Source organism: Gymnodraco acuticeps, unplaced genomic scaffold (genome assembly GCF_902827175.1).
Source record: "Gymnodraco acuticeps unplaced genomic scaffold, fGymAcu1.1, whole genome shotgun sequence".
Lineage (NCBI taxonomy): Eukaryota > Metazoa > Chordata > Actinopteri > Perciformes > Bathydraconidae > Gymnodraco > Gymnodraco acuticeps.
In genome coordinates this window covers 563,811-586,681 of record NW_022990966.1, presented here as the reverse complement: position 1 = coordinate 586,681, position 22,871 = coordinate 563,811, and the positions used below count along the sequence as shown (strand labels likewise).

At 39.8% G+C, this 22,871-nt stretch overlaps 1 protein-coding gene across 4 annotated transcripts; it reads right to left on the bottom strand.

Annotated features, from left to right (window-relative positions):
* Positions 1–5,410: 5,410 nt before the first annotated feature.
* Positions 5,411–22,651, bottom strand: LOC117558887 (synaptosomal-associated protein 23-like). 4 transcript variants are annotated; one of them, XR_004570883.1, is made up of 9 exons: positions 20,945–20,985; positions 18,656–18,770; positions 12,355–12,396; positions 11,206–11,254; positions 8,742–8,859; positions 7,275–7,445; positions 7,033–7,177; positions 6,227–6,510; positions 5,411–6,194 (listed from the first exon to the last, which is right to left on the bottom strand). XR_004570883.1 is itself a non-coding variant. In XM_034235373.1 (8 exons), exons 2-8 carry the CDS (start codon positions 18,725–18,727, stop codon positions 6,448–6,450), a joined length of 660 nt encoding a protein of 219 aa, XP_034091264.1. In that variant the 5' UTR covers positions 18,728–18,770; positions 22,430–22,651; the 3' UTR covers positions 5,411–6,447. The 4 variants fall into 4 exon arrangements, 3 of the variants coding, with proteins under 3 accessions (XP_034091264.1, XP_034091263.1, XP_034091261.1); XM_034235373.1 differs by lacking the exon at positions 20,945–20,985 and adding an exon at positions 22,430–22,651 and having other exon boundaries at positions 5,411–6,510; XM_034235372.1 differs by lacking the exon at positions 20,945–20,985 and adding an exon at positions 22,245–22,400 and having other exon boundaries at positions 5,411–6,510.
* Between the last annotated feature and the right edge of the window lie 220 nt (positions 22,652–22,871).

The following is a 22,871-nucleotide window of genomic DNA, read 5'->3' as shown; positions in this document are numbered from 1 at the left end:
CACAGATACAGACAGGGACGTGCACAGATATTTGGAGGGGCTATTGCTCTAAACTGGAAAAAGGGCCTCCCCCCAAAAAAAACACAAGACCTTTTGAAAATTGTAACTTGTTTTTAATGTAAAAGAACCAAACGATTATTACATCAACCAAATTGAACAGTGATTCACATATCATAACAAAATAAGCTAAGGTGAGTACTTGCATTCGGTGACTTGATTTAAAAAATGTTTTGCAGTCCATATCTCATTAAAATATCTAATGGGGACAATTCTGTTCTAATGTAGTTTGACCATTGTAACTGCTGTGCAGGACATACTGATAAAATAGGGCCTCTAACTAATTACCTTAAATAAACTCACTAATTAATGAAACCAGTTCAATACGCATTATTCTTATTCTTATCATTCTTTATGAGCGCAGTAACGGTAAGGTATCTATTCAATTACTTAGTTATTTAGTATTCCATAACTTAGTAACAGAGATGCTCAAACTAAAGTGGTAGAGACATGGCAGAAATCCTACACTGAAGCCGGACATTGAACTGTTCACCCGTGAGAGGGCGATCAAGAAAAGAGAGCGAGCGGCGCGTTGAGGGAGTTTACAGATGAAAAACACAGAAAGACAGAAGCACAATAACAACAAGTAGGCTATATTTAGGTGTTTTTTGGTAAATAACCGACGGTATCAAGAGGAAGTTAAGTCCCCAGGGTTGTCCCTTATACCCTAACTGCCAGTTAGACAACTCAAAATCAAGTTTCCAAAATCCGACACTAGAGGTGGTCTTTAACGCACCGGCAGATGACAGCGCTGACAAAGTGTGTTTCCCGCAGCGGGACGCTACAATACTAATTGTGGGCTTATCATGTTGATTCGGCCACAACAGAAAAAAGACAAACAAACTCTCGCTCTCTCCAGCGGGGCAGGTCAGCCAAAAAGGCCAAACGGGCCGTTGCCCGGGCAACATTAGCCCGTACCTGTGCACGTCCCTGGATACAGACATAGATGACCCTACAGCCCGTGCCGACTGGAGTCCAATGAGGTACTTTCCCAGTACATCGACTACAAAGTCTCTGAAGATCTGGAAAGTTTCACCAAAAACCAAACTAGTTTTTTAGTGATCAAATAAACAGCAATGTTCAGATAAATTACTTATTTATGTTTTAAATAAAGGTGAATGTATTATTGTATTAATATCACTCTATAATAGGCTACGTTACATAGTCTATCTGTTCATTTTGGCTGTCTTTTCAAACAAAAATGGTCCTGACGTCCTCTACAGTGGACATACTGTAACATTTAAAAATCTAATTAAATTAAAAAAGTCTAAATTGCAAGATGTTTTTTTTTAACCCTAAATAGGTAGGAAATAAAAAATAAAGAAGATTGGAAAAAAGAAAAATTCCTCGGTTCCCAGGAGGATATTACAGGAATGGTTCCGCACGGGGAAAACTAGTGACGGGCCGGCTACGGGGAAAACTAGTGACGGCTACGGACGGCTGTGATGTGGGTGTGTGGGGGGGCCAATAGGGTGGCCAGGACACCCCCCACCTCCGCCAAATCATAAAATCACCATCACCAATTAATAATAAAATGTGTATTTCACTTCATTTTTCATTTCCATCTTTATTTCGAACAGATTAAAAAAACAAATATGTGAATAACAGAATACCGTATTGTTAGAATACAGTATTTATCAGTATTCATAATAATATTTATACATTCAACAAAAATATTCATAATAATAAATCATGTGTCCGAAAGGGAGCAGGAGGAAGCAAATGCTTATAATTCCCACCCCATACTTACTGCTGATCAATGATGATCCTTTAAATCATTTCTGCAAGTTATTCCTTCTTACATATTTACATTTATACATACATTTACAATCATTTCTCATCTTCATCACCTTTCTTCATTCTCATAGTTTTCCAAAAATTTTTTTCTGTAGGCCTACATCCTTTCCATTCATATATCATACTTGATGTCTGCAAACCTTTTTTACACATATTGGTGCACATTGTAGCATAAACCACAAATATCAACAAAAGAGGCAAAGTCAAAACAAGGTTCATTTAAATTATTTAGGTGCAAAACGCTCTATGCCATAGAGCGTTTTACACCTAAATAATAGTAGGTTTGAATGAGACCTTAGAGTCTAAGGTCTCATTCAAACCTAATAGTCCGCTTCTCTGGTGCGCACCAGGGGCCTCATTTATAACGCCGTGCGTAGGATTCACGTGGGAAGGTTGCTTACGTAGGCTAGTAGAAATCCAAAAAATAGGTACAGAAATGTTCCGACATTTTCCGATTCACCAAACATTGCGTACCGGCGAGGAAAGTGCGTACAGCACTTCCTACGCCGGTTTCCCTTTATAAATCACAATCGACTCGAAATGCGGTGTAGCTTTTGCGGGCTTCACGTAACGCCCATATTTGCCTATAAATAGTCAAAGAAACGCCCATTCATTCATTCATTCTGACTGACTGAATAAAGAAGATCGCAGGAAATGACGACAGAACAGCTAAAAAAGACATCTCACACCGTGTCAGATTTTGGTTATTTTGGGGAGGTCGAGATAAATCATATTGTTTGGTGGATGCCATTTGAACCAGAGTAGCAGCATGGAGGTCGGATCGTCACCAAAATAAATAAATAAGAGGTCCGAAAAAGGTTAATGACAAAAAAAATACACATAGCCTTCCTCAGTCAGTGTGTTTGCACCGGGGACAGGAGACCCCCCCTTGATGAGAAACTGTAAGAAATGATCGGGGAATCCCTCCGGAGTGGAGTCATGATGACTGGATTTGAATTATGTTTTTGGTGGTTTGTGTCCCAGCTGTCGATCAGCTGTGCGCAGCGTCTCCACTGCAGCAACTCTATATCCACCAGTTAAAGGAAATACAACTAATGTGTTGTGTTATATTAGCTGTACAATTGACCACATATGGTGTTCTTAGTTTCCATACATCCTGTGTTTTATGAGCGACTTATCAAGTCTTAGCAAACGGCATAAAACATGATTAAACATGGTAGTATATAAAACCATGCTCGTACAACCTATAGAAATGCAAAACCGCATCATTTATGAGAAAACATTTCATAACATTAACACAACATATTCGAGGTGCTTTTAAATAACATATCCGTATTTATTTATTTCTCCAAGTTATGTTCTTGTGTGCACTGAGGAGTCTCAAACAGGCGTTTGTTTAATCATTTTAAGATTGGCTTTAATCAATGTTTGAAAATGAATTCTTCATATGATAAATGAGAGGTAACATTTTGTTTATGGTATTATTTCCACATATTTCTCTCCATTCTTCCTTCTGCCAACGCGGTGTCGCAGTTTCTCGTCTCTCCCGTTTTTGTGCTTAGTGCGTACGCATGGGTTAGAGTTTGCGTGGAGGACCGCACATTTTCCCGTCAAGTTAGTATTTTATATATCGCAAATATTGCGTAGAAACTGGCGTACGCCGTTTTTTGAGCGTATATCCCTTTATAAATGAGGCCCCAGGTGACAGTTTGTTTCATTTTTCAGAAGGTTTGGTTTGATTTCACACGGGCAAAACTCAAACTTTAAACACAAGTCATGTGCACATTTACTACGCCACTGAACATACTTACATTTAAATGTGTACTGCCTGGATTCAGCCATTTCCGACAAAGATTTTGGAAATTGGTCCGTGCGCAAAGCATTGTGGGGATTTTAAGACATAGATACACATATGCATCCTCGAAATTTCCCGCAACGAAGGACTCCAGCCTCGGTAGAATTCCAAGGATCCTGGACATTAACTGTTCCGATTAACCCAGCTTCCCAAAATGTCTTTCTTTTTGGTGTCTACATACGCCGGGATCCGGAGTCATGGATGATCCTGTTGCTGCGGTCCTGTGTACTGGATCGCGAGCCCTGGATCTTGAGTCGTGGCTGTGGTCCTGACTTCTGGATCATAAGTCCTGGATGAATATCCTCGTGGATTCATCTTCTTATTATAGACACATGCATTTCCAAACATTTGGACTACCGATGTTGCAAATGTATTATCTTTTCAATTTACACACGGCATCTGATGCACGTCTGTCCGTCCTGGGAGAGGGATCCCTCCTCTGTTGTTCTCCCTGAGGTTTCTCCCATTTTTCCCTTTAAACTGTGGGTTTTCTCCGGAAGTTTTTCCTTGTACGATGTGAGGGTCTAAGGACAGAGGGTGTCGTATTGTCATACTGATATTCTGTACAAACTGTGAAGTCCACTGAGACAAATGTAACATTTGTGATATTGGGCTGCTATATAAATAAACATTGATTTATTGATTGGAACAGTCCTTCGGCAGGACTCGATGACGGAGTATCCTTGATATAGTGGCTCTAGAGGATCCTTCCTTGACATTAAGAAACACCCCATGTGCATTTAAGAGATTGGGACGTCCTTCAACATGACGGGTCTTGATCGATTTCCGGGTCAAGTCCCGAGGAGGGGAGGCGAGAGGAGTCGAGGAGGGACATTGACGACGTTATCAAACACCTGTGTGTGTAAGCCCAGAGATCAAAGGTTACCATGGTGACGACGTTATCAAACACCTGTGTACTTGAGCCCAGAGATCAAAGGTTGCCATGGAGATGTGCTGTGAAAGGAGAGCCTTTCCATTGTTCTGAATGAGGAATAAAGTATTACTTTATCTTTACCCAATTTCTCACAGTGAGGCCTTAATAGAGCCCGCAGGACTTATTCTGCTTCTACGCTTCCGCCTAAACTGCATTCATTTAACGTGTATACTTTTGCATCTTGCTGCCAGGGGTAATTTCTCAGCCTGGCTACGGATTTGACAAAACAAATTATGCTTTCCATCATAAGATTATCATTTCACCGCAGTTGTGCTGTGAAAACTGGCTATTTACATAACAGATGCAAGAGTAGCTGTTTGATACAGCGGCTGTTACAACACAACCATGGATCATCTACAAAGGCAGAGTTCCTGCACATTTATAACTTATAGTAATTACTTACATTTTAGGTTTTTATTATAAAACTCCTGCATATGACGGCAGCCTATATGAGAACTAGTAGCAGATTTAAAAAATGCACAGCCCTGTGTTTTAGAACTGAACATTTATTTTCAGAATAATTTTACAAACTGTTCAATTATAATACCTGAGGATATTAATTTCAGACTTGTGAAGGAACCCTGCATTCAAAGTTAAATCTCCTCCTGGGTGCTATACATCTCTATTAGTCAGGAGGAAGGGAGGAAAGAAAAATGAAATTAGATTAACAGGATTACTTTAGGAAATTAATATAAACAGCTACAATATCTTTCAGTATTTACATCAGAGGGAGAAACCGCAGGAGACACTAAACATGAAGAACAGCAGTCGACCCACGGATAATAAACCACCGTTATTCAACACCGTCATGATTCACATATTTAGTTTTATTAGAAAATAAACTAGATGCTTTGGAGGAGTTCCTGATGAAGGTTTTTCATGATGCTTACTGACCCTCCTTCTCATTTGAAGGAAAAGTAATTAGTATATTTTACATTTCCAAGTCCAGTTCAACACCTCTCACAAAAAGTTACAACAAGCTTGGATTCGAGTCAGAAACATTTAGGAGAAGGGGCTTTGAATTCCAGCATGAAAGATTTGCCATGACTCTCCAAAGCACAACATTTAATATATTTTTGAAATATCTTTTACATCTGAAATGGCTTAAATGACATGAGAACAAAGTGTTTATAAAACAACAACTTTATTCACAAGTCATTTCTGCTTGAAAAAAAAAAATTAAATAAGCACATCATCTCAAATCTATTATATATGATACATTACACAATTAGCCAATGAGAATTTGAGTACGTTTTACGATTAAACCAGATGGGTATCATTAGGGTGATCCTTCAACGAACGACAGGCTGTATATTACTTAAAGACAGCGTATGAGCATTTTTTTACACACACACACACACACACACACACACACACACACACACACACACACACACACACACACACACACACACACACACACACACACACACACACACACACACACACACACACACACACACACACACACACAGAGAGAAACAGTTCTGAGTTATTAACTTTAAGAAAAAGGTGAAGTAGAAAGCGAAGCAGCTGACCTTTGCTACTTCCCTTTCTGTGAGATATGATATGAGCAGCAGTGATGGGCAGGCGGTCACTTCCTCTCGGTGCAGCTTCTGATGCCCTCATGCTTCTCAAAGTCCAGCATACATACATGTGTCAAAGGGTATGTTGGTGGTGGCTGATTTAGAAAATGCAGAAATGTCACAGGCGGCAAAGATATTCTTCCTGACTGAATTTCTTTTTTTATTTTCTGTGAGTGTGCGCGAGTGTGCAGTGGGTGTATGGGTGTGGCGACAGAGGGTGGAGGTTGATAGAATAAACTGGCAGAAGCGTTCCTCGTCTACTTGATGAGCTTGTTGGCTCTCTGGTTTGCTTCATCGATACGAAACTTGTTCATGTCCGCCTGGAAGAAGACAGAGGAGAAACGGATGATGAAGGGGTTGCTATACCAGTATGCAACCTGTCTTTCATATACAACTCACTGACTTTAAATATATTTTTAAACACTTAAAAGGTTACCAGGGGATTGTTTCAACTCTAATGCTATTTAGCTGGTTTTAAAAGAGTTCTCTTGTGTACGTGGAATAGTTTCACACTGTCCAATGATAAACAGGAAGCAGTAATTCACCAAGATGAACAGCAGCAGTGCGCCAACAAAGGCAGAGTAGAAGAAGACTTCGACCAAGTAAACATGGACAATAATAGGGATTCAGACTCATAGGCTTTGCAAATACTTAAAAATGGATTTAGTTCAGTGAGCAGCCCTGGATGCAACTTAATATTTACAACATAACTCCACCTTAAACTTGCATTAACTAGTTAAACAGGAAGTGGAAGAATGTGAATTGTTAAGGATGAAATAATGCACGTAAACCTGAGGCCCAACCAACAGGTTAAAAAGTTTGAAATGTCATTAATGTCCCACCTTGTCGTTGATGCCGTCGATGTGTTTGTTCTGACTATCTATCTCGTTGCCCATGTCCTGAGCCATGTTTTTCAGGTTGCCAATGATGCTGCCGACCGCGTCCAGATTCTCTTCCATCTCATCCTCACGAGCATCATTGGTTATCCTGTAAACGTCAAGAAATGTGTCTTAATCTGTCAATTGTGCAACTGAAATTCAACATTTACAACATGCCACTGGCAACATTAGGGTGGAGGGCCCACCTCTTGATGTAGGGTCCTGAGGGGGCCGAGGCGTTGGCCTGGACCTGCCCGTTGCGGACGGCCGACGGCTGCCTGGAGACCACTTTTCCTCCGTTGGAGTCATTCTCGTTGTCGGCTCCTCTATGACCCCATGTGCGCTTGTACTTTGAGTCCTTCTCGATAGACGACACCCTGGAGGAAAAACAGAAAGTCAATACCAGGCAGGAAATCCAGAGTTCTTCAAATAAAAACTAGAAGTGTACAAGTGTTCAATACAACCACATGGCTCTGGCATAAGCGAATATAAAGCTCACATAGAGGAAGTTAAAACAGATTCCCTACCTTATCTTACGGTACTCATCAAAGAATCCTCTTCTCCAATGTGAAAGCAATTTGGGGAGATTTTTTACCATGTTTAGAACCAAATAAACACACACACACTGTGCTGAGCACAGAGCAGCACACCTGTCATCCATCACATCCTGTACACGTTCATAAGCCATTGGGAATGCTCACAAATTGTACAATTAATCTTTTACTCCCAAAAATAAACATTTGACAAGCACATGTGTAAATCTTCTCTCCATGTCATACTCGCTCTCATGCTGTGATCATGTAAAAATCACACTGACAGATCAGAGGTGTTGCATGGAAGCGTTTGTTCCAGTAGTGAGGGCAGAGTGCTTCTTTTTTACCAGTTTGGTTCCCCACTTCAATTTCTTTGTTATTATCCTCAGTGTTTCTCAACATGGAAACAAAGGACTTTCAAAGATGAGGGAACAATCCCATACGCTAATGAAAATGCATCCAACTGTAGTTTTGCATGTTGGACGGCTTTAAGTACCATAATACCCATGAGCATTGGCAGCTGTTGCCATGGAGAATGCTCCAGGCAGAGGGGCCAATCAAAGAAAAAAAAGATTTCAAAGCACTTTGTAGTTGGAGCTGGGAACACAACAACACAGTGCCGCAGTTACTAAATTCATCCAAAGATAATCCAGTGTCCAAGTGAATAAATCTGACTATTATTTAAATGACAGTATTATCATCCCCATAATCTTTAACTCACAGCAGCTGTTAGCCCTTGAGAGAATTTGAGGTCAAATCTTTTGGCTTTTATTTAAATAGTCAGAAATGTTGTCTCCTTGTTTTAACCAAGAGTGTTTCATGCCTAAACAAGCTGGAGAAGTGTTTCGATTGTCAGTCAGTTAACATCTGAAAAGAGATGCCTGATGAAAAGGCCCTTCCCCTTAATATAATGTAAAAAATTAAGCAAATCAAGTTAACAAATATGCAAATTCAAATGTTCCATACTGCTTTGTTGTCCGTTAGCTCTATATTGCTCCTCAATGTGACGTTGAAACACAAACCAGCCACATGCCGGTTCCATAAACTATCATGACAAATCAAAGCACAGCACACAGAGAGGAAAACAGCCTGATAACACGGAGCAGTGAAGGTGAGGCTCAGCATCTCGCTGTAGTGTACCTGTCACAGGGACACACGCACATGCCGCAGCACTTGGAGAGGTCGGTCAGGTTTTTCTCCGCCTGCCTCATGTCCTGGTTGATTTGGTCCATGCCCTCGTCCACACGCCTCAGCTGCTCTGAAACACACACAGGCACACACACACCATGTCACACCCCCCTCTTCTGTATCCAGGTACATTTTACACACCAGAGGCCTGTACTACGAAGCCGGATTTTTGCTTAGCCGGCTAACTTCAGGGAAAACTCTGGGTTTCCGGTCCTACGACGCTGGTTCTCTTTTTAGCGGGCTAGATCTCCATGGTAACTTATGCTGAGCGGCTAACCTGCCCCAGAGCAGGTTAGGTTGCAGGCTAAGAGATCAACTCAGTGAAAGCACTGCCTGCTGACCAATCAGAGCTCCGTGAGCGGAGTTTAAAGCGATCAAGTCATATTACAGGATAGAGGAAATACAGAAAAACTGCCATTGCAGGAAAGACGGCCAGCAAAAATCAACTGACTGTGTGAACGTGAAAATTAATAGAATATCACCTCCATCTTCAGAGCAATCTGACTATTATACATTAGCGTTAAGAAAGCTTACTTAAATATCTGCCACAACATAAGTAACCGGATCAAAGTAACATTACGTAGGCCTACAGCACTGTGAGTGCAGAAGTCGATGTGTCCCATTATCATTCATATCACATCTGTATCATATATTTTCTTATCTGAGTCAGCTGAGCCGTATCTGGCCGTGCAACACTCGGTGTCACATGCTGTATGCAGAAGTATTATTTTAAGCAACACATTAAGTTGACGAAAAACTCAAGTCAAATGTAATTAAAGTCAGATCGTGTTTTAGACGGGGCAGTGATATCATAAACCTGTTAATGTACTCATTCAAACACTTTTTCTGTTACCAGCTGTATTCACCTTGCAGGTGCAGCTCTGTGGCTTTTATCCTGGATAAAGTGTTTAAGTCATGGATGTTTAAAGTTTAACTTCTTCATATTTGTCTAATATTATAGTTCACTTTTCATTCAGGAAGTATGACGCTGCTCTGTCAGTGCGCTTCTCCATGTTTGTGATTGGTCGAATGTTGCTAACCCCGCCCCTTTTATGTGAACGTGCATAACTAGATAGGACACGGTTGGCTTGAGCGATCCACTTGATAACCCGCGTCATAGGACCGTTTAGCGAGAGCGCGTATATTTTGGATTAGGCCAACCGGCTAACTCAAACATATCCAGGTTATGTTGAACCGGCTTCGTCGTACAGGCCTCAGGAGTTTTGTTATTCTTAACTTGGTTTTGTTTATCACCTTTACCTATCCCTTTCTAGAATGGATTCAATTAGACTGTAATTGTCCCTGTGAGGATTCCTTAATGGGGTCATAGCAGCAGCAACAAAAGGGATATAACAAAAAGAGAACATAATGCACATTGTTTAACAAATAATAAAAATGACAGATATTTCCCAAATGGGGAAAGCATCCCTTGGATAGCACTTGCACTTCAAGTTAACAGGCATGAAACAAAACCCCAGTTTGCACAAATATAGAAAAATAACCCATCCAGAGAAAATCTGGAGAGCATTCATAAACACTTAAATAAAATAAATTACTACAAATAACAATTTATTTCCTTAATCTTTCAGGGCAATACTTAAGCACACTCGAGAACAAATATGTCTTATTTAATTGAAATGCCACCTCCTTCAGGGAAGTGCTGCGGTTATATTTGTGAGGCATGGTTACTGTTAAGAATACACCTTTATTAGCACAGCTTTTTAATATTTAAAACTACCCAGTTCTCGAGGTGCTTATATTAACTCAGGACGGTTAGCACAAAATATGTCTAAGTCAGCATTTGGCACCAGTGTTATTTTTGGCAGCTATTTTAGATTTAGTCTTAAGACAAAAATGGTCATTAGTTTTATTCACAATTTAGACCTTTTTATCCTTCATAGTTTTAGTTCAGTTTTAGTCGATAACAACTCATTACATTTTAGTCAAAATGTTTTCTCTCCTTAAACTAATTCAGTTAGGCAAATACAGGTATCTGAAATTGTAATCAAGGTGACAGTATCAGTTGTTGAAATTCGTAAAGCAACATTTCACTCTCTTAACACTTTACTTGTGTAATGTGAGTGACGTGTGCAGATTCCCAGAATCCCAACTAATTCAACCAATGACAGGGATGCATTTTGACAGACAAGATGGACAATTGGGGAAAAATATCCTGTATTTTGAATGTCCGCCATTAACACCTTAGTCCCGTCTCGTCAAGGAAAACAAAATATACATTTCGTCATAGTTTTTATTACAAACTAAATTTTTAGCTCGTCATCTTCTCGTCATGTGAAAAAGGTCGTTGACGAACATTTTAAGTCATAGTTTTCGTTGACGAAATTAACACTGTTTGGCACAGACAAAGAGGAAACATCTGCATCAAAGCTTGCAGTGTTGTCATTAATATATCTACCTCCTTGCTGGTCCAACATCACGATGGTGTTGGTGCCGGTCTGTCTGCTCTGAAAACACAAGAGGACGGATCAGAACTAATGAAACCATTAGAGACAATAAAACATTACAAAGAATGGAAATAATCAGGGTTGGACACAATCAAACGATTTGATGAGGATGTCGTCTGTTCAGAATTCTATCACTATTATTCATTTAAAAAGTGTATTAGTTACAATCATTTCTGTTGGGGAAAATACTGAATGTACTCTTCTAATATCAGAGTAGCACATGATAACAAAGGCCCTATGTTACGTAACAGGATGTATGATTACCTAGAAGAGCATCAGGACTGTTTTAGGCATATGATAGCTATGTGATTAACATGATGATTCAGCCTCTATGGAGATAGGCTGTCATGTTTATTGTTTACGCAGGCCCTAGCTATCTGAACTAAACATTGAATACTGCTTTGAACCGGTATTCCTCCAGCTTGTGACTGTAACACTCTCTTGGATATCAGCATGTGAAGGACACTGTTCAGGAACTAGTTGAACCAAATGCTCTGTATGTGATGACTACTTCCATTCTCGAGAGGATAATAAATACATGGATCCTGATATTGAAGCTCAAGCCGTTGACGAGTGATATTTTTCCTAACAATTTCCTTGTAATAAGATGGTGGAATGAGCTCCCCATTGACATCAGGACGGCAGATAGCTTGCACATCTTCCGGCGCAAACTGAAAAACTCATCTCTTTCGACTCCACTTCGAGCGTTAGAACGATTAACGAAGCACTTTTATACCAATAAAGGACTGGCTTACCTAAAGCCAGTTGAGTAGCACTTGAAATGTTTGGCTCTATGAAACCTGATATACTTATATGATTCTGTTTTCTTCAAGGTTGTGTCTTCCTGGTCGAATGTACTTATTGTAAGTCGCTTTGGACAAAAGCGTCAGCTAAATGCAATGTAATGTAATGTAAAAGTGCTATTACTATCAGAATATCAAATTATTAACAGTTCATTATTCAAGCATATCAAGGCTGAGTCATTTAGAAAATGTTCCATATCGTCATGCAGGTGGGGGTGATTATTAACCAACACAGAGTCACATTCTTGTGATCAAAACACAGCAGCAGGGGAAACGAATGTGTGTCAGAAGTCTCACCTCCTCCGCCATCTGCAGCATCCTGCGAGTGCTCTCCAGCGACTGGAGGGATAAACAGGGGGTTTTAGTACAACAAATATATACACACAAATTATAATTATTATGAGCAAGATTAATAAAAACAATCAAAAGATTCCAACATGGCAATTAATAAAAATAACATCTAGCCTATTGAATATGAGATTCATCAAGTTTTTGAGGTCACTGTGCTTTTCGAAGATGAAAAACCTTTAAAAACATTTCTCATCAAACTATTTGTTTGTAGACTTGGACACAACAGATGACCGGTTCTTTTAACGTGGATTATCTTGGACAACAAACTACCGTTTTGCAAAGGAAAGTGAGGAAGGTGTATTAGTCCAAATGACTATTAGACCATTTTAATTTAGCCCTATACGCAGCAGTAATTATGCATCAAACATAAATGAACACAGGAACAACAATGCAGAACTGGCTGCTCTGTTCTGTGCAATTTAAAGTTGATATTAGATGATTTTCAGACCCTTTGACCGGACAGTACTGCGTGTGAGACAATGATCGCACAATTGTAGTCAAAGATGGAACATATGCAGATCATTTCCCTCAATGTCCTTTCCCATCATGGAAATAATGTTGTTCATTTGATCAGACCACAACTGGGAACTAATTAAACAGTAATTTGGTTATAGTGAGTAGACGGAGCAGTTTTCTAGCCTATAATATGAATACATGAAGAAGATCCGGAAAACAAAAGAGTGCTTGTTGCTTAAACATAATTCCAATCATTTGGAAATTAGTCTCTCAGCTCTAGAGCTTATTTGGCTGTTCAAGCTTAGAGACATTAACATGTTTATGAATTGATAGTAATTAATGTTGTTGGTAAAACAAAACATTTCATTTTGGAGCAGTCCTCTAATTGAGCTAAAACTTTTGGTCAATTTATCAGTAAATTCCTCGACAGAAAATGAATCGTCAACTACTATTCTAAAGTTGTTGCATTTTCAGTGCGAGTATGAGTAAACGTTTCGTGACAATAAAGTAGGGCTGCTCAATTAATCGTATTTTAAATCGCAATTACGATTTTGGCTTGCAACGATTACAAAAACAACGTAATCGAAATAAAACGATTTTTTTTTGTATTGGTTTTTCAGTTGAATTATACTTAAAGTTCAGGGTAATCAACTGTTAAAAACATACTGTTCAAATTTGTTTTCCAATAAATGGATGTTTTCATAATGTTTTTAATAATCGTGATATCAATTATTGACCCAAATAATCGAGATTATGATTTTTGCCATAATCGAGCAGCCCTACAATAAAGTGAATGTTTTTTAATCTTCAGTCGTAGAGAGGACTTTATTCGGCACAACTCACAAATGAGTGTCTGGTATGAATAATGCTGGTTGGAGTAAACTTCATTTTGTGTGACCACTCCATACTAACCAGCATTAGATTAGCATGTGTTTGGGACACAGCTACATTTGTTCTGTGACTAATCTCTAACTGTGTCACTGTGTCTACTCACTGTTGAAGTGATATGGCTGCGGCTAGCACACAAGTTAATCTAAAAGCAGGACACGGACAAAAACACACTAAGGTTGTTGGTGAACAGGAATGCAGTCAGTTCAGGTGAGTTACGCCTTTGTGTCTCTATTAATAGCAAGTGCTGTACAAAGTGAACAGAGCACCCCAAGCAGCAGAGCGCGGAAGTGACTCAGGGCATGACTCCATTGTTCCCATCACTAATGAAGTGTTAACAAGAGAGAGGGGGACCAGATTCTGCCTCCTCTCTGTGTTATGTTTGCTCTGAATACATTTATCAGCGAGTTGAGACACAGACAAACAAGGAATTGGCGAGATGGATGTGTTGAGCTCAGCCAGGTTTCTGTTGGCCTTGCCAGAACATCATTTGGGTGGATAAACATTAAGTTATGTCTCTAAAAATCCTCAAACTTGGCTAATTAAGCCCTGAAAACTGCTGTCTTAGCCAAATGTCCCAGATTGGGTTGCTGGGACGGATCTCTGAGATACAGACAATGGTGTGGTATTTTTAAATCATTGTTTGGGACGGCTTAAATGGAAGTACAGTGAGGCGATGTGCATGCAGGTTCCAGCAAGCGACATGCTTTTTAATTCAAGTCCTATTCTAACACAGAGAGAATCAAACAAAGTACAGGTTTTAATTGGCTGCAATAGACCAGAATTATAAGAAAGTAGCACACAAACAATGCCTTTAATTAACTTTGACACAATGTGGAAGCCATTTTCTAAATTGAGGACTTGGAAACAGCCTTATGATAGTCTCCCCAACAACAATCTTATAACAAAATCCTTCGCTGCCCTGATATATTTCGGGACATGCTCTGAGTTTTTCAGCTATGAGTTGTTACCCAAAGAGTGTGAAGAAGTGTGAGCAGAAGGACACTGCCTTGCCAGCAGCAGGAGGAGGAGGAAAAGGAGAAAGAGGTTAAGTCGGAAACACACACATGAGAGAAACAGCGCAGTCAAGAAGAAAAAAGTAAACAATTAGAATTACAGGAAGGTGAAGAGCACTAGAGTAAATGAATGTTCCTCCATTTGAATCAGATGGCTGATCATACGATGCCCCGGGTGCCGATGAAACAATTATCTCCTTGATAATAAAACACTTAGATATAGCTGACAACATTCAAACCATCAAAAGCGCAGATGGGAAAAGGGAGCTAAAGCTAAATTAGGCGTAAAGCCTCCCACACACACACACACACACACACACATAATCAACTGTGAACACAATGAGTCTAATTACAAACCCTCTGCTCTTTCCATGCTACTGAATATTTAAGCAACCCCAGGATAATATGTGCCTGGTATTATGTTGCCCTAGTGATAACACACTTGTCAAATTGTTCGGTCTTCAACGTGGGCATGTCTGAAATGATTATTTCATCACAACAATGATAATCTTGATTGTTTAAGAATAAAGGTCTCCTATTATACTGTTCATCAATATATTACAGGTCTCAGATATGTACAAAACATGTCTCTGAAGTGTTTGGCTCCAAACACCAAACAGATCATTGCAGCATTACCCATAATCCCCTCTGTTTCAGCCCTGTTTCCAAAGTGCTGATTCTCTGTCTGTTACTTTAGATGAAAATAAGGAGCCCCTCCCCACGCCCCTCTGAGAGACATCTGGTTACAAAGAACACAATGGTGCTCAAGGAGGAGACTCAGGTGATAAGGGGGGGGGGGGGGGGGGGGGTTACCTTGGTTGCTGATTGGCTAATGGTTACCAAGACAAAACATCGTTATGACATCATAAAGTGGCCAAAATCTGATCAGCTCGTTTTCAGACAGGTTTTTATAGAAATGGATCAAAAAGAGAGAGAATCTTTGTTCCTGAAACTTTCAGAGTCTCTTTCCACAGAGGGGACACATGTTGATGTAGAAGAGACATGAAGAAGAGGGGACACATGTTGATGTAGAAGAGACATGAAGAAGAGGGGACACATGTTGATGTAGAAGAGACATGAAGAAGAGGGGACACATGTTGATGTAGAGGAGACATGAAGAAGAGGGGACACATGTTGATGTAGAAGAGACATGGAGAAGAGGGGACACATGTTGATGTAGAGGAGACATGAAGAAGAGGGGACACATGTTGATGTAGAGGAGACATGAAGAAGAGGGGACACTGTTGATGTAGAAGAGACATGAAGAAGAGGGGGACACATGTTGATGTAGAAGAGACATGAAGTAGAGGGGGACACATGTTGATGTAGAAGAGACATGAAGAGAGAGGGGACACATGTTGATGTAGAAGAGACATGAAGAAGAGGGGACACATGTTGATGTAGAAGAGACATGAGAAGAGGGGACACATGTTTGATGTAGAGGAGACCATGAAGAAGAGGGACACATTGTTGTGTAGAAGGAGACATGAAGAAGAGGGGACACATGTTGATGTAGAAGAGACATGAGGAAGAGGGGACACATTTGATTTTTTGATGTAGAAGAAGAAAGAGACATTGAAGACGAAGGGGACACATGTGATGTAGAAGAGACATGAAGAAGAGGGGAACACTGTTGATGTAGAAAGAGACATGAAGAAGAGGGGACACATATTGATGTAGAAGAGACATGAAGAAGAGGGGACCACATGTTGATGTAGAAGAGACATGAAGAAGAGGGAACATTGTTGATGTAGAAGAGACATGAAGAAGAGGGGACACATTGTGATGTAGAAGAGACAGAAGGAAGAGGGGACACATGTTGATGTAGAAGAGACATGAAGAAGAGGGGACACATGTTGATGTAAGGAAGACATGAAGAAGAGGGGACACATGTTGATGTAGAAGAGACATGAAGAAGAGGGGACACATGTGATGTAGAAGAGACATGAAGAAGAGGGGACACATGTTGATGTAGAAGAGACATGAAGAAGAGGGGACACATGTTGATGTAGAAGAGACATGAAGAAGAGGGGACACATGTTGATGTAGAAGAGACATGAAGAAGAGGGAACATGTTGATGTAGAAGAGACATGAGAAGAGGGACACATGTTGATGTAGAAGAGACATGAAGAAGAGGGGACACATGTTTGATGTAGAAGAGACATGAAGAAGAGGGGACACATGTTGATGTAGAAGAGACATGAAGAAGAGGGGACACATGTTGATGTAGAAGAGACATGAAGAAGAGGGGACACATGTTGATGTAGAAGAGACATGGACAAGTGGATTTTGCATAATAGGTGACCTTTAAAGGACGTTATGCTCTAATGTCTGTATGGGGTACTTTTATGAACTAACCTTTAGACAGAGCCAGGCTAACTGTTTCCCCCTCCTTCTTTAGTGTTTAATGCTAACCACCTACTGGCTGCTGCTTTATAGTTGGACATATCATAAGATTCAAAGTCCTGATTGCTTGTGCATAATTAGCATGTGTGCAAAATTACTAATTCTGTTTTGAAAAAAAAAAAAAAGAAGGGATTTCCACCCAAAATCTTCCTTTCCAGAATGAAGGGAAACTGTGTTTTGTAAAAGTTGGCAGAATCATAAACAGCCAAGATAGTTTTTCCCTTTGAATAAAAGCTCAAGTTAAACTGAAGTAAATATTGATTCATTATGAATGTAATAGTCTAAACTTCAATGGACATATTACAATACAATTTTTAGCTAGACAAATCTAATTGTTTGCATGTTCAGCTCGTCCTTTGTGCCTTGACTTGAGCTTAGGACGAGGAGAAAAATAACCAGTATTTTTGTTGCTGTTATGGAATACAAATAAAGGTAAAAGCTAAGTTATTCCCGTAGGCCAAACATTGAGATTAATTTCCATCTAGATTGACATTTAACTTTCATGAATATTGATAAGACTGTTCGGACTAATGTCGCATTGCAGATGAATGAATTGGACACCTAACAGTTACAGCAATATATTTGTTTTTATTTTCCAATAAATGTCCAAGAGAATTAATTAGAAATTATTGACTATTAAAATGAAGTGTTCCCAAAGAAAGGATTAAAAAATAACTACCATAGAAACTTTTAAAAACACTCCTGCCACATTATCCACTGCCTCACTGCCCATCTGTATGTTGCAAATACTCTGAGCTCAACTGCTTTTGTCTGTAGCTTGCGCAGTTTGAGCATTAGCGAGTAATAATACAGTTTTAGTGATGCTGAACGATTTTGGACAGAATAGATTCATACCGACTCAAAAACAGATGATAACAGAATAAAGGATGTGTGTGTGTGTGTGTGTGTGTGTGTGTGTGTGTGTGTGTGTGTGTGTGTGTGTGTGTGTGTGTGTGTGTGTGGATCTTGCCCTTCCTACATCCAGGACATGGTTAAACTGTACACCCCAGCGCGTGCACTACGCTCTGCATCAGCCAAACAGCTCGCTGCGCCCTCGCTGCGAGGGGGACCCAAGTTCCCATCAGCAAAAACACGTGGGTTTGCTGTCCTGGCTCCAAGATGGTGGAATGAGCTCCCCATTGACATCAGGACAGCAGAAAGCTTGCAGATAGCGCAGACTGAAAACTCATCTCTTTCGACTCCACTTCGAGCGATATAATTACTAACAAAGAACTGCTAACAGAGCACTTATATACTAATAAAGGACTGGCTTATCTAAAGCCAGTTGAGTAGCACTTGAAATGTTTGGCTCTATGAAACCTGATGTACTTATATGATTCTGTTTTCTTCAAGTTTGTGTCTTCCTGGTCAAATGCACTTATTGTAAGTCGCTTTGGATAAAAGCGTCAGCTAAATGCAATGTAATGTGTGTGTGTGTGTGTGTGTGTGTGTGTGTGTGTGTGTGTGTGTGTCTCAGTACCTCGTCAGTCACTTGGTTGGACCTCATGGCGATCTGCTCCACAGTCATGTCTTCCATTTTGCTGCTGTCCATTTTGGAGGTTCCCCCCGTCGCTCCGAGCTCGATGATCTGCGGCCTGAAAGAGAGGAGGATTAAGAGAGATCACACCAGTGGGCATCGGCTATCATAAAACTCCAAGACTCAAACAAACCTGAGACCCAGCTTGACTTTAGGCAACTATAAAAGATACTCTACAAATGTAAAAGACCAAGAGCAAAATACAGCACTGAGATATAATTAGCTTGATGTCAATTCAATGTTTTAATTATGGATAATAGATACTGTTTTCTTGAGAGCTATATTGATATCAATATTTGGTAGTTTAGAAAATCTAATAACACACCCGCTGATATCAATGTCTTAAAATGAACACAAAGGTACCTAGCCTCAGTTTTACATTTAAGACTGAATACATAGAGCATTTTGTAGTGGACAAACTTTAATAGAGAGAGTTTCTAAAAGTTACTCGTAAAATTAATTTGGAGAACTTTTCTAAAAAAGGAAACATGAAAACAACATGTTGATGTCAGGGGGAAGAAGGAGATGCAAAACCTATACAAATTGAGCCATTTCCATTCCCCTGGAAGAGTGTCTGGAATCTGGACACACGCTTGCTGATAGAAAAGGAACAAGAAACTAAATCAATGACAAAGCTTGGAGGACCATTTTAGTTTCCATTTCATACAGCCCCGTCAATTGCATGAAATGACGAGCCGTTTTGTTTCGTTTTAAGCTCACGAGGTCTTTAGGGGGATTGAGTAACAGCAGAGGTGATACAATCTGCTTTTGAATTGGCTAAAGAACAAAAAGGTGAAGACATTAAGAATGGAGCCTTAGAAGTTCACGAGTGACTCACGAGAAAAAGACAGCTTCAGTTTTAAGAAAGCCCAGATACTTTAGTTATAGGCTACAAGTGATCTCATGTGACTTCCTGTGAAATGAACTCCCAGTTAATCACATTAGGATAAATTGCATCTTGGTTTAATAGCTCCATGCAGAGTCTGTGTTCTGATTAAAATGGAGATTGCATGAGCTTGCACAACATGTACCACAGCACAGCGGGCATGATGTCAGGAAGTGCTCATCGTGGTTGACCACTAAGGGCTACTTGTTGTGCAATTTAACATTTTGTTCTTAGTATACTTTGGAGTTCAGGCAAGGTATAACTAAGAGAAGTGGATCAGAATAAAAGCCCCTATTAGAGGTAAGGATCGGACGACTATCAGGATTATGTCACGTTATCCTGGCCAGTATAAGGATTCCAGGTATAATCCCTACACTGACGGAATTTGAGCAATGCTATAGGTGTGGTTTCACTGCCTTTTAATCCATGGAGAAACATTCTGATCACAGCATGATCTCGGCTACCTTGCAGAGAGGTTTAGCAGATCAAATCCTAACTATATCTGATGTGTGCATCGAGTGATCTTCCTGCAGCCCAGCGTGCACTGAATACACCGGTGTAATGTCAGCCTTTGGTGCACAAGGTAACATGAGATAGAGATCATTGAAAGTAAACAACTTGAGCTGGTTTTTCTGTGATGCAGGAACACTGTACGGTTCAGCAAAGACGTGGTTAGTCATAAACCACAAGCTCTGATCAGGAAACAGCTGGATTCCCTTCTTCCTCTCCGGTCTACTCTTTCCTTTAAAGTTCAAGTAGCTTTTTCCTGTTTTTCTAAATGATCCCTGAACTTTGAGTTGCCTTTCAAACCTGCAGCAAGCAAACATCCTGAGATAGAGGGAAAAGGGAAAGTCTACTTGGCAGACAGTTCAGATGATTTAATGTTGTTGACTATGCTTTTTTGCAAATAGGGCACTTGGTTCACACAGGCTCGACTGCTTTTCTAACCGATTATTGAACTCGGCAAGATATTGATGTGCTCTTACCACCATAACACTGTAGGTGGACTTACACACAATGCTTTATTTTGAAATGCCAAACCACAACAAGAGCAGATGAACATGTCAACACTTACATCTCAATAACAAGTGCCAGTAAAGCGTAAACCTCTCCATCGCTGAATATTGATCTATCCTCATGAAAAAGTGATGAGAAGGTTACAGCCAAGCCACACACGGGTAAACACTAGATCTGTTTATTCCCTGAGCAATTTGAGCCCATAATAACATAAGAGGAAGGAAGCCATAGGTTTCACACATCACACCCGATAACAACACTAGACTGACACCACTTTACATGTGTTCACAGCCACAAGAAGAATCATTTACCAAGCCTATAGGACATACCCGTTCATGTTGAAGTGTCCTCATAGCACCAACAGCCTGTGTCTTAACACAATAGCTCAAACAGGGAAGCACATTTCTTGTTCTTCTACCCAAACCTGTTCCTCCAGATGTGACGACACCACAGACTGACGTCTTTTCTTATTCATATCATTTTATATGCATATCCTCCAGCTTAATCTTTTTTCACAAGCAAGCTTAAAGGCTACTTTTTCAACAGTTCCCCAACACCCACTCCTCATTGATGACACATTACGGTTAAGTGTGAAATGTTTTGGGCAGGGTGGTTTACTGATAATGCTGACCTAATGTTACAATAACATTCAGCCAGAAGGAAGGTCAATGACATCATGCTGTACAGGAACAATTCAAAAAACATGACATTTTCTTATTTTCATAGCATTATGTGTGAGGGGGTTTTTACAAATGTCAACTATTTTGACAACAGCAGCCAATTATAATGGAAGAAATAGGTAAAAGTATGATATTGTTAATCATTTCCATTGTTTCATTTAAATATATGCAATACTGTATCCACACACACCTGACCAGAAGTACTCAGATCTTGTACTTAAGTAAAAGTATAGGTACCAGAGTGTAGGAATACTCTGTTACAAGTAAAAGTCCTGCATTCAAAATGTTACTCAAATAAAAGTACAAAAGTATGAGCATCCAAATATACTTAAAGTACTCATTATGCAGATTGGCACATGTCAGTATAATATATTATACGTTTTGATTATAACTATTGATACATTTAATGTGTTTATCAAGCTGGTAAAGGTGAAGCTAGTTATTATTGCTTTGTATACTCCAGGGTCGATTATGAATTTACTCCAGGTGTAACTAAAGTCTCATTAAGTATTATCCAAAACGGTAAAATAACTAAAAGGTATACAACAAATGAAGTACTCTATTCCCCTCTGAATTGTAGTGGGGTAGAAGTACAAAGAAGCAACACACTGAAATACTCAAGTACAGTACAAGTTCCTCAAAATTGTACTTAAGTACAGTACTTTAGTAAATGTACTTAGTTACTTTACACCACTGCACCTGTCCTTGGTTATCTCAACAGCAGAGGAAAACAGTAAAGTGCTGAGCAAGTATTTAACGAGGGTCACTTGAAAAACAGGTGACTTTAGGCTCAATAATAAAAGTAAGAAAACACAGTGTCCCACACCCAAGACACCAGCGTTGTGACTGTAAACTCCCCAACATGACACTTTTAAACTGAATTAAAACAAGTTGAAAACGACAGAGAACAACGCCGAGGTGTCCGTCAAAGCATATAAGGTTTTCTTACATTGTTTGAAAAGTTTCTGTAGTGTTGTAAACAAGGTAAAATCCGTTGACAACTCGTTAAACCAGCTAATGTGCGGCTAGCTGGGTAGTTAGCTACTTCCGCTTTCCTGTCAACTGCCACAACTCGAACAACTATGTTGGCAGGCGAAAGGAAGACAGATATTTATCTTGGGAGTCAATACTTACAGGTAAACCTCCTCTTATTAAAAACCAGCTGGTTACTCCTCCTTCTTCACGGTATGTGAACTTGGTAACTTCTGGATTCCTTCAGTGGCTTTTCACCGTCTGGTCGTCCCGAATTGTGTCGCGTGGTGCCTTTATTGACTGTCGGAAATATCGCGATTTCCAAAGCCGAGCAAATGTTTACTGGCTTTATAAATTAGGAGGAAGTTTGCAACTAAGCAATGGTGGAGTACTCAGATATTATACTTAACTCAAACAGCACTATTCACGATTAGAATTACTCTATTGCAATGAAAAATGCTGCAGTCAAATGTGTACTCAAAAGGAGAAAAGTAGCACCAAAACGGGAAGTACTGAATATGAGAAAAGTTAATTCGAGAACAATGTATATTATATTATGCTTTCATTATGATGCATCACTTTAATGTTGCAACTAGTAAATGTG

Coding starts and splice junctions, on each gene's coding strand:
- LOC117558887 (XM_034235370.1), bottom strand. Junction 8,860..11,205: donor GATGTTGGACCAGCAAGGAG/GTAGATATATTA, acceptor TGTGTGTTTCAG/AGCAGCTGAGGCGTGTGGAC. Junction 6,511..7,032: donor TCGACGGCATCAACGACAAG/GTGGGACATTAA, acceptor GTCTTCTTCCAG/GCGGACATGAACAAGTTTCG.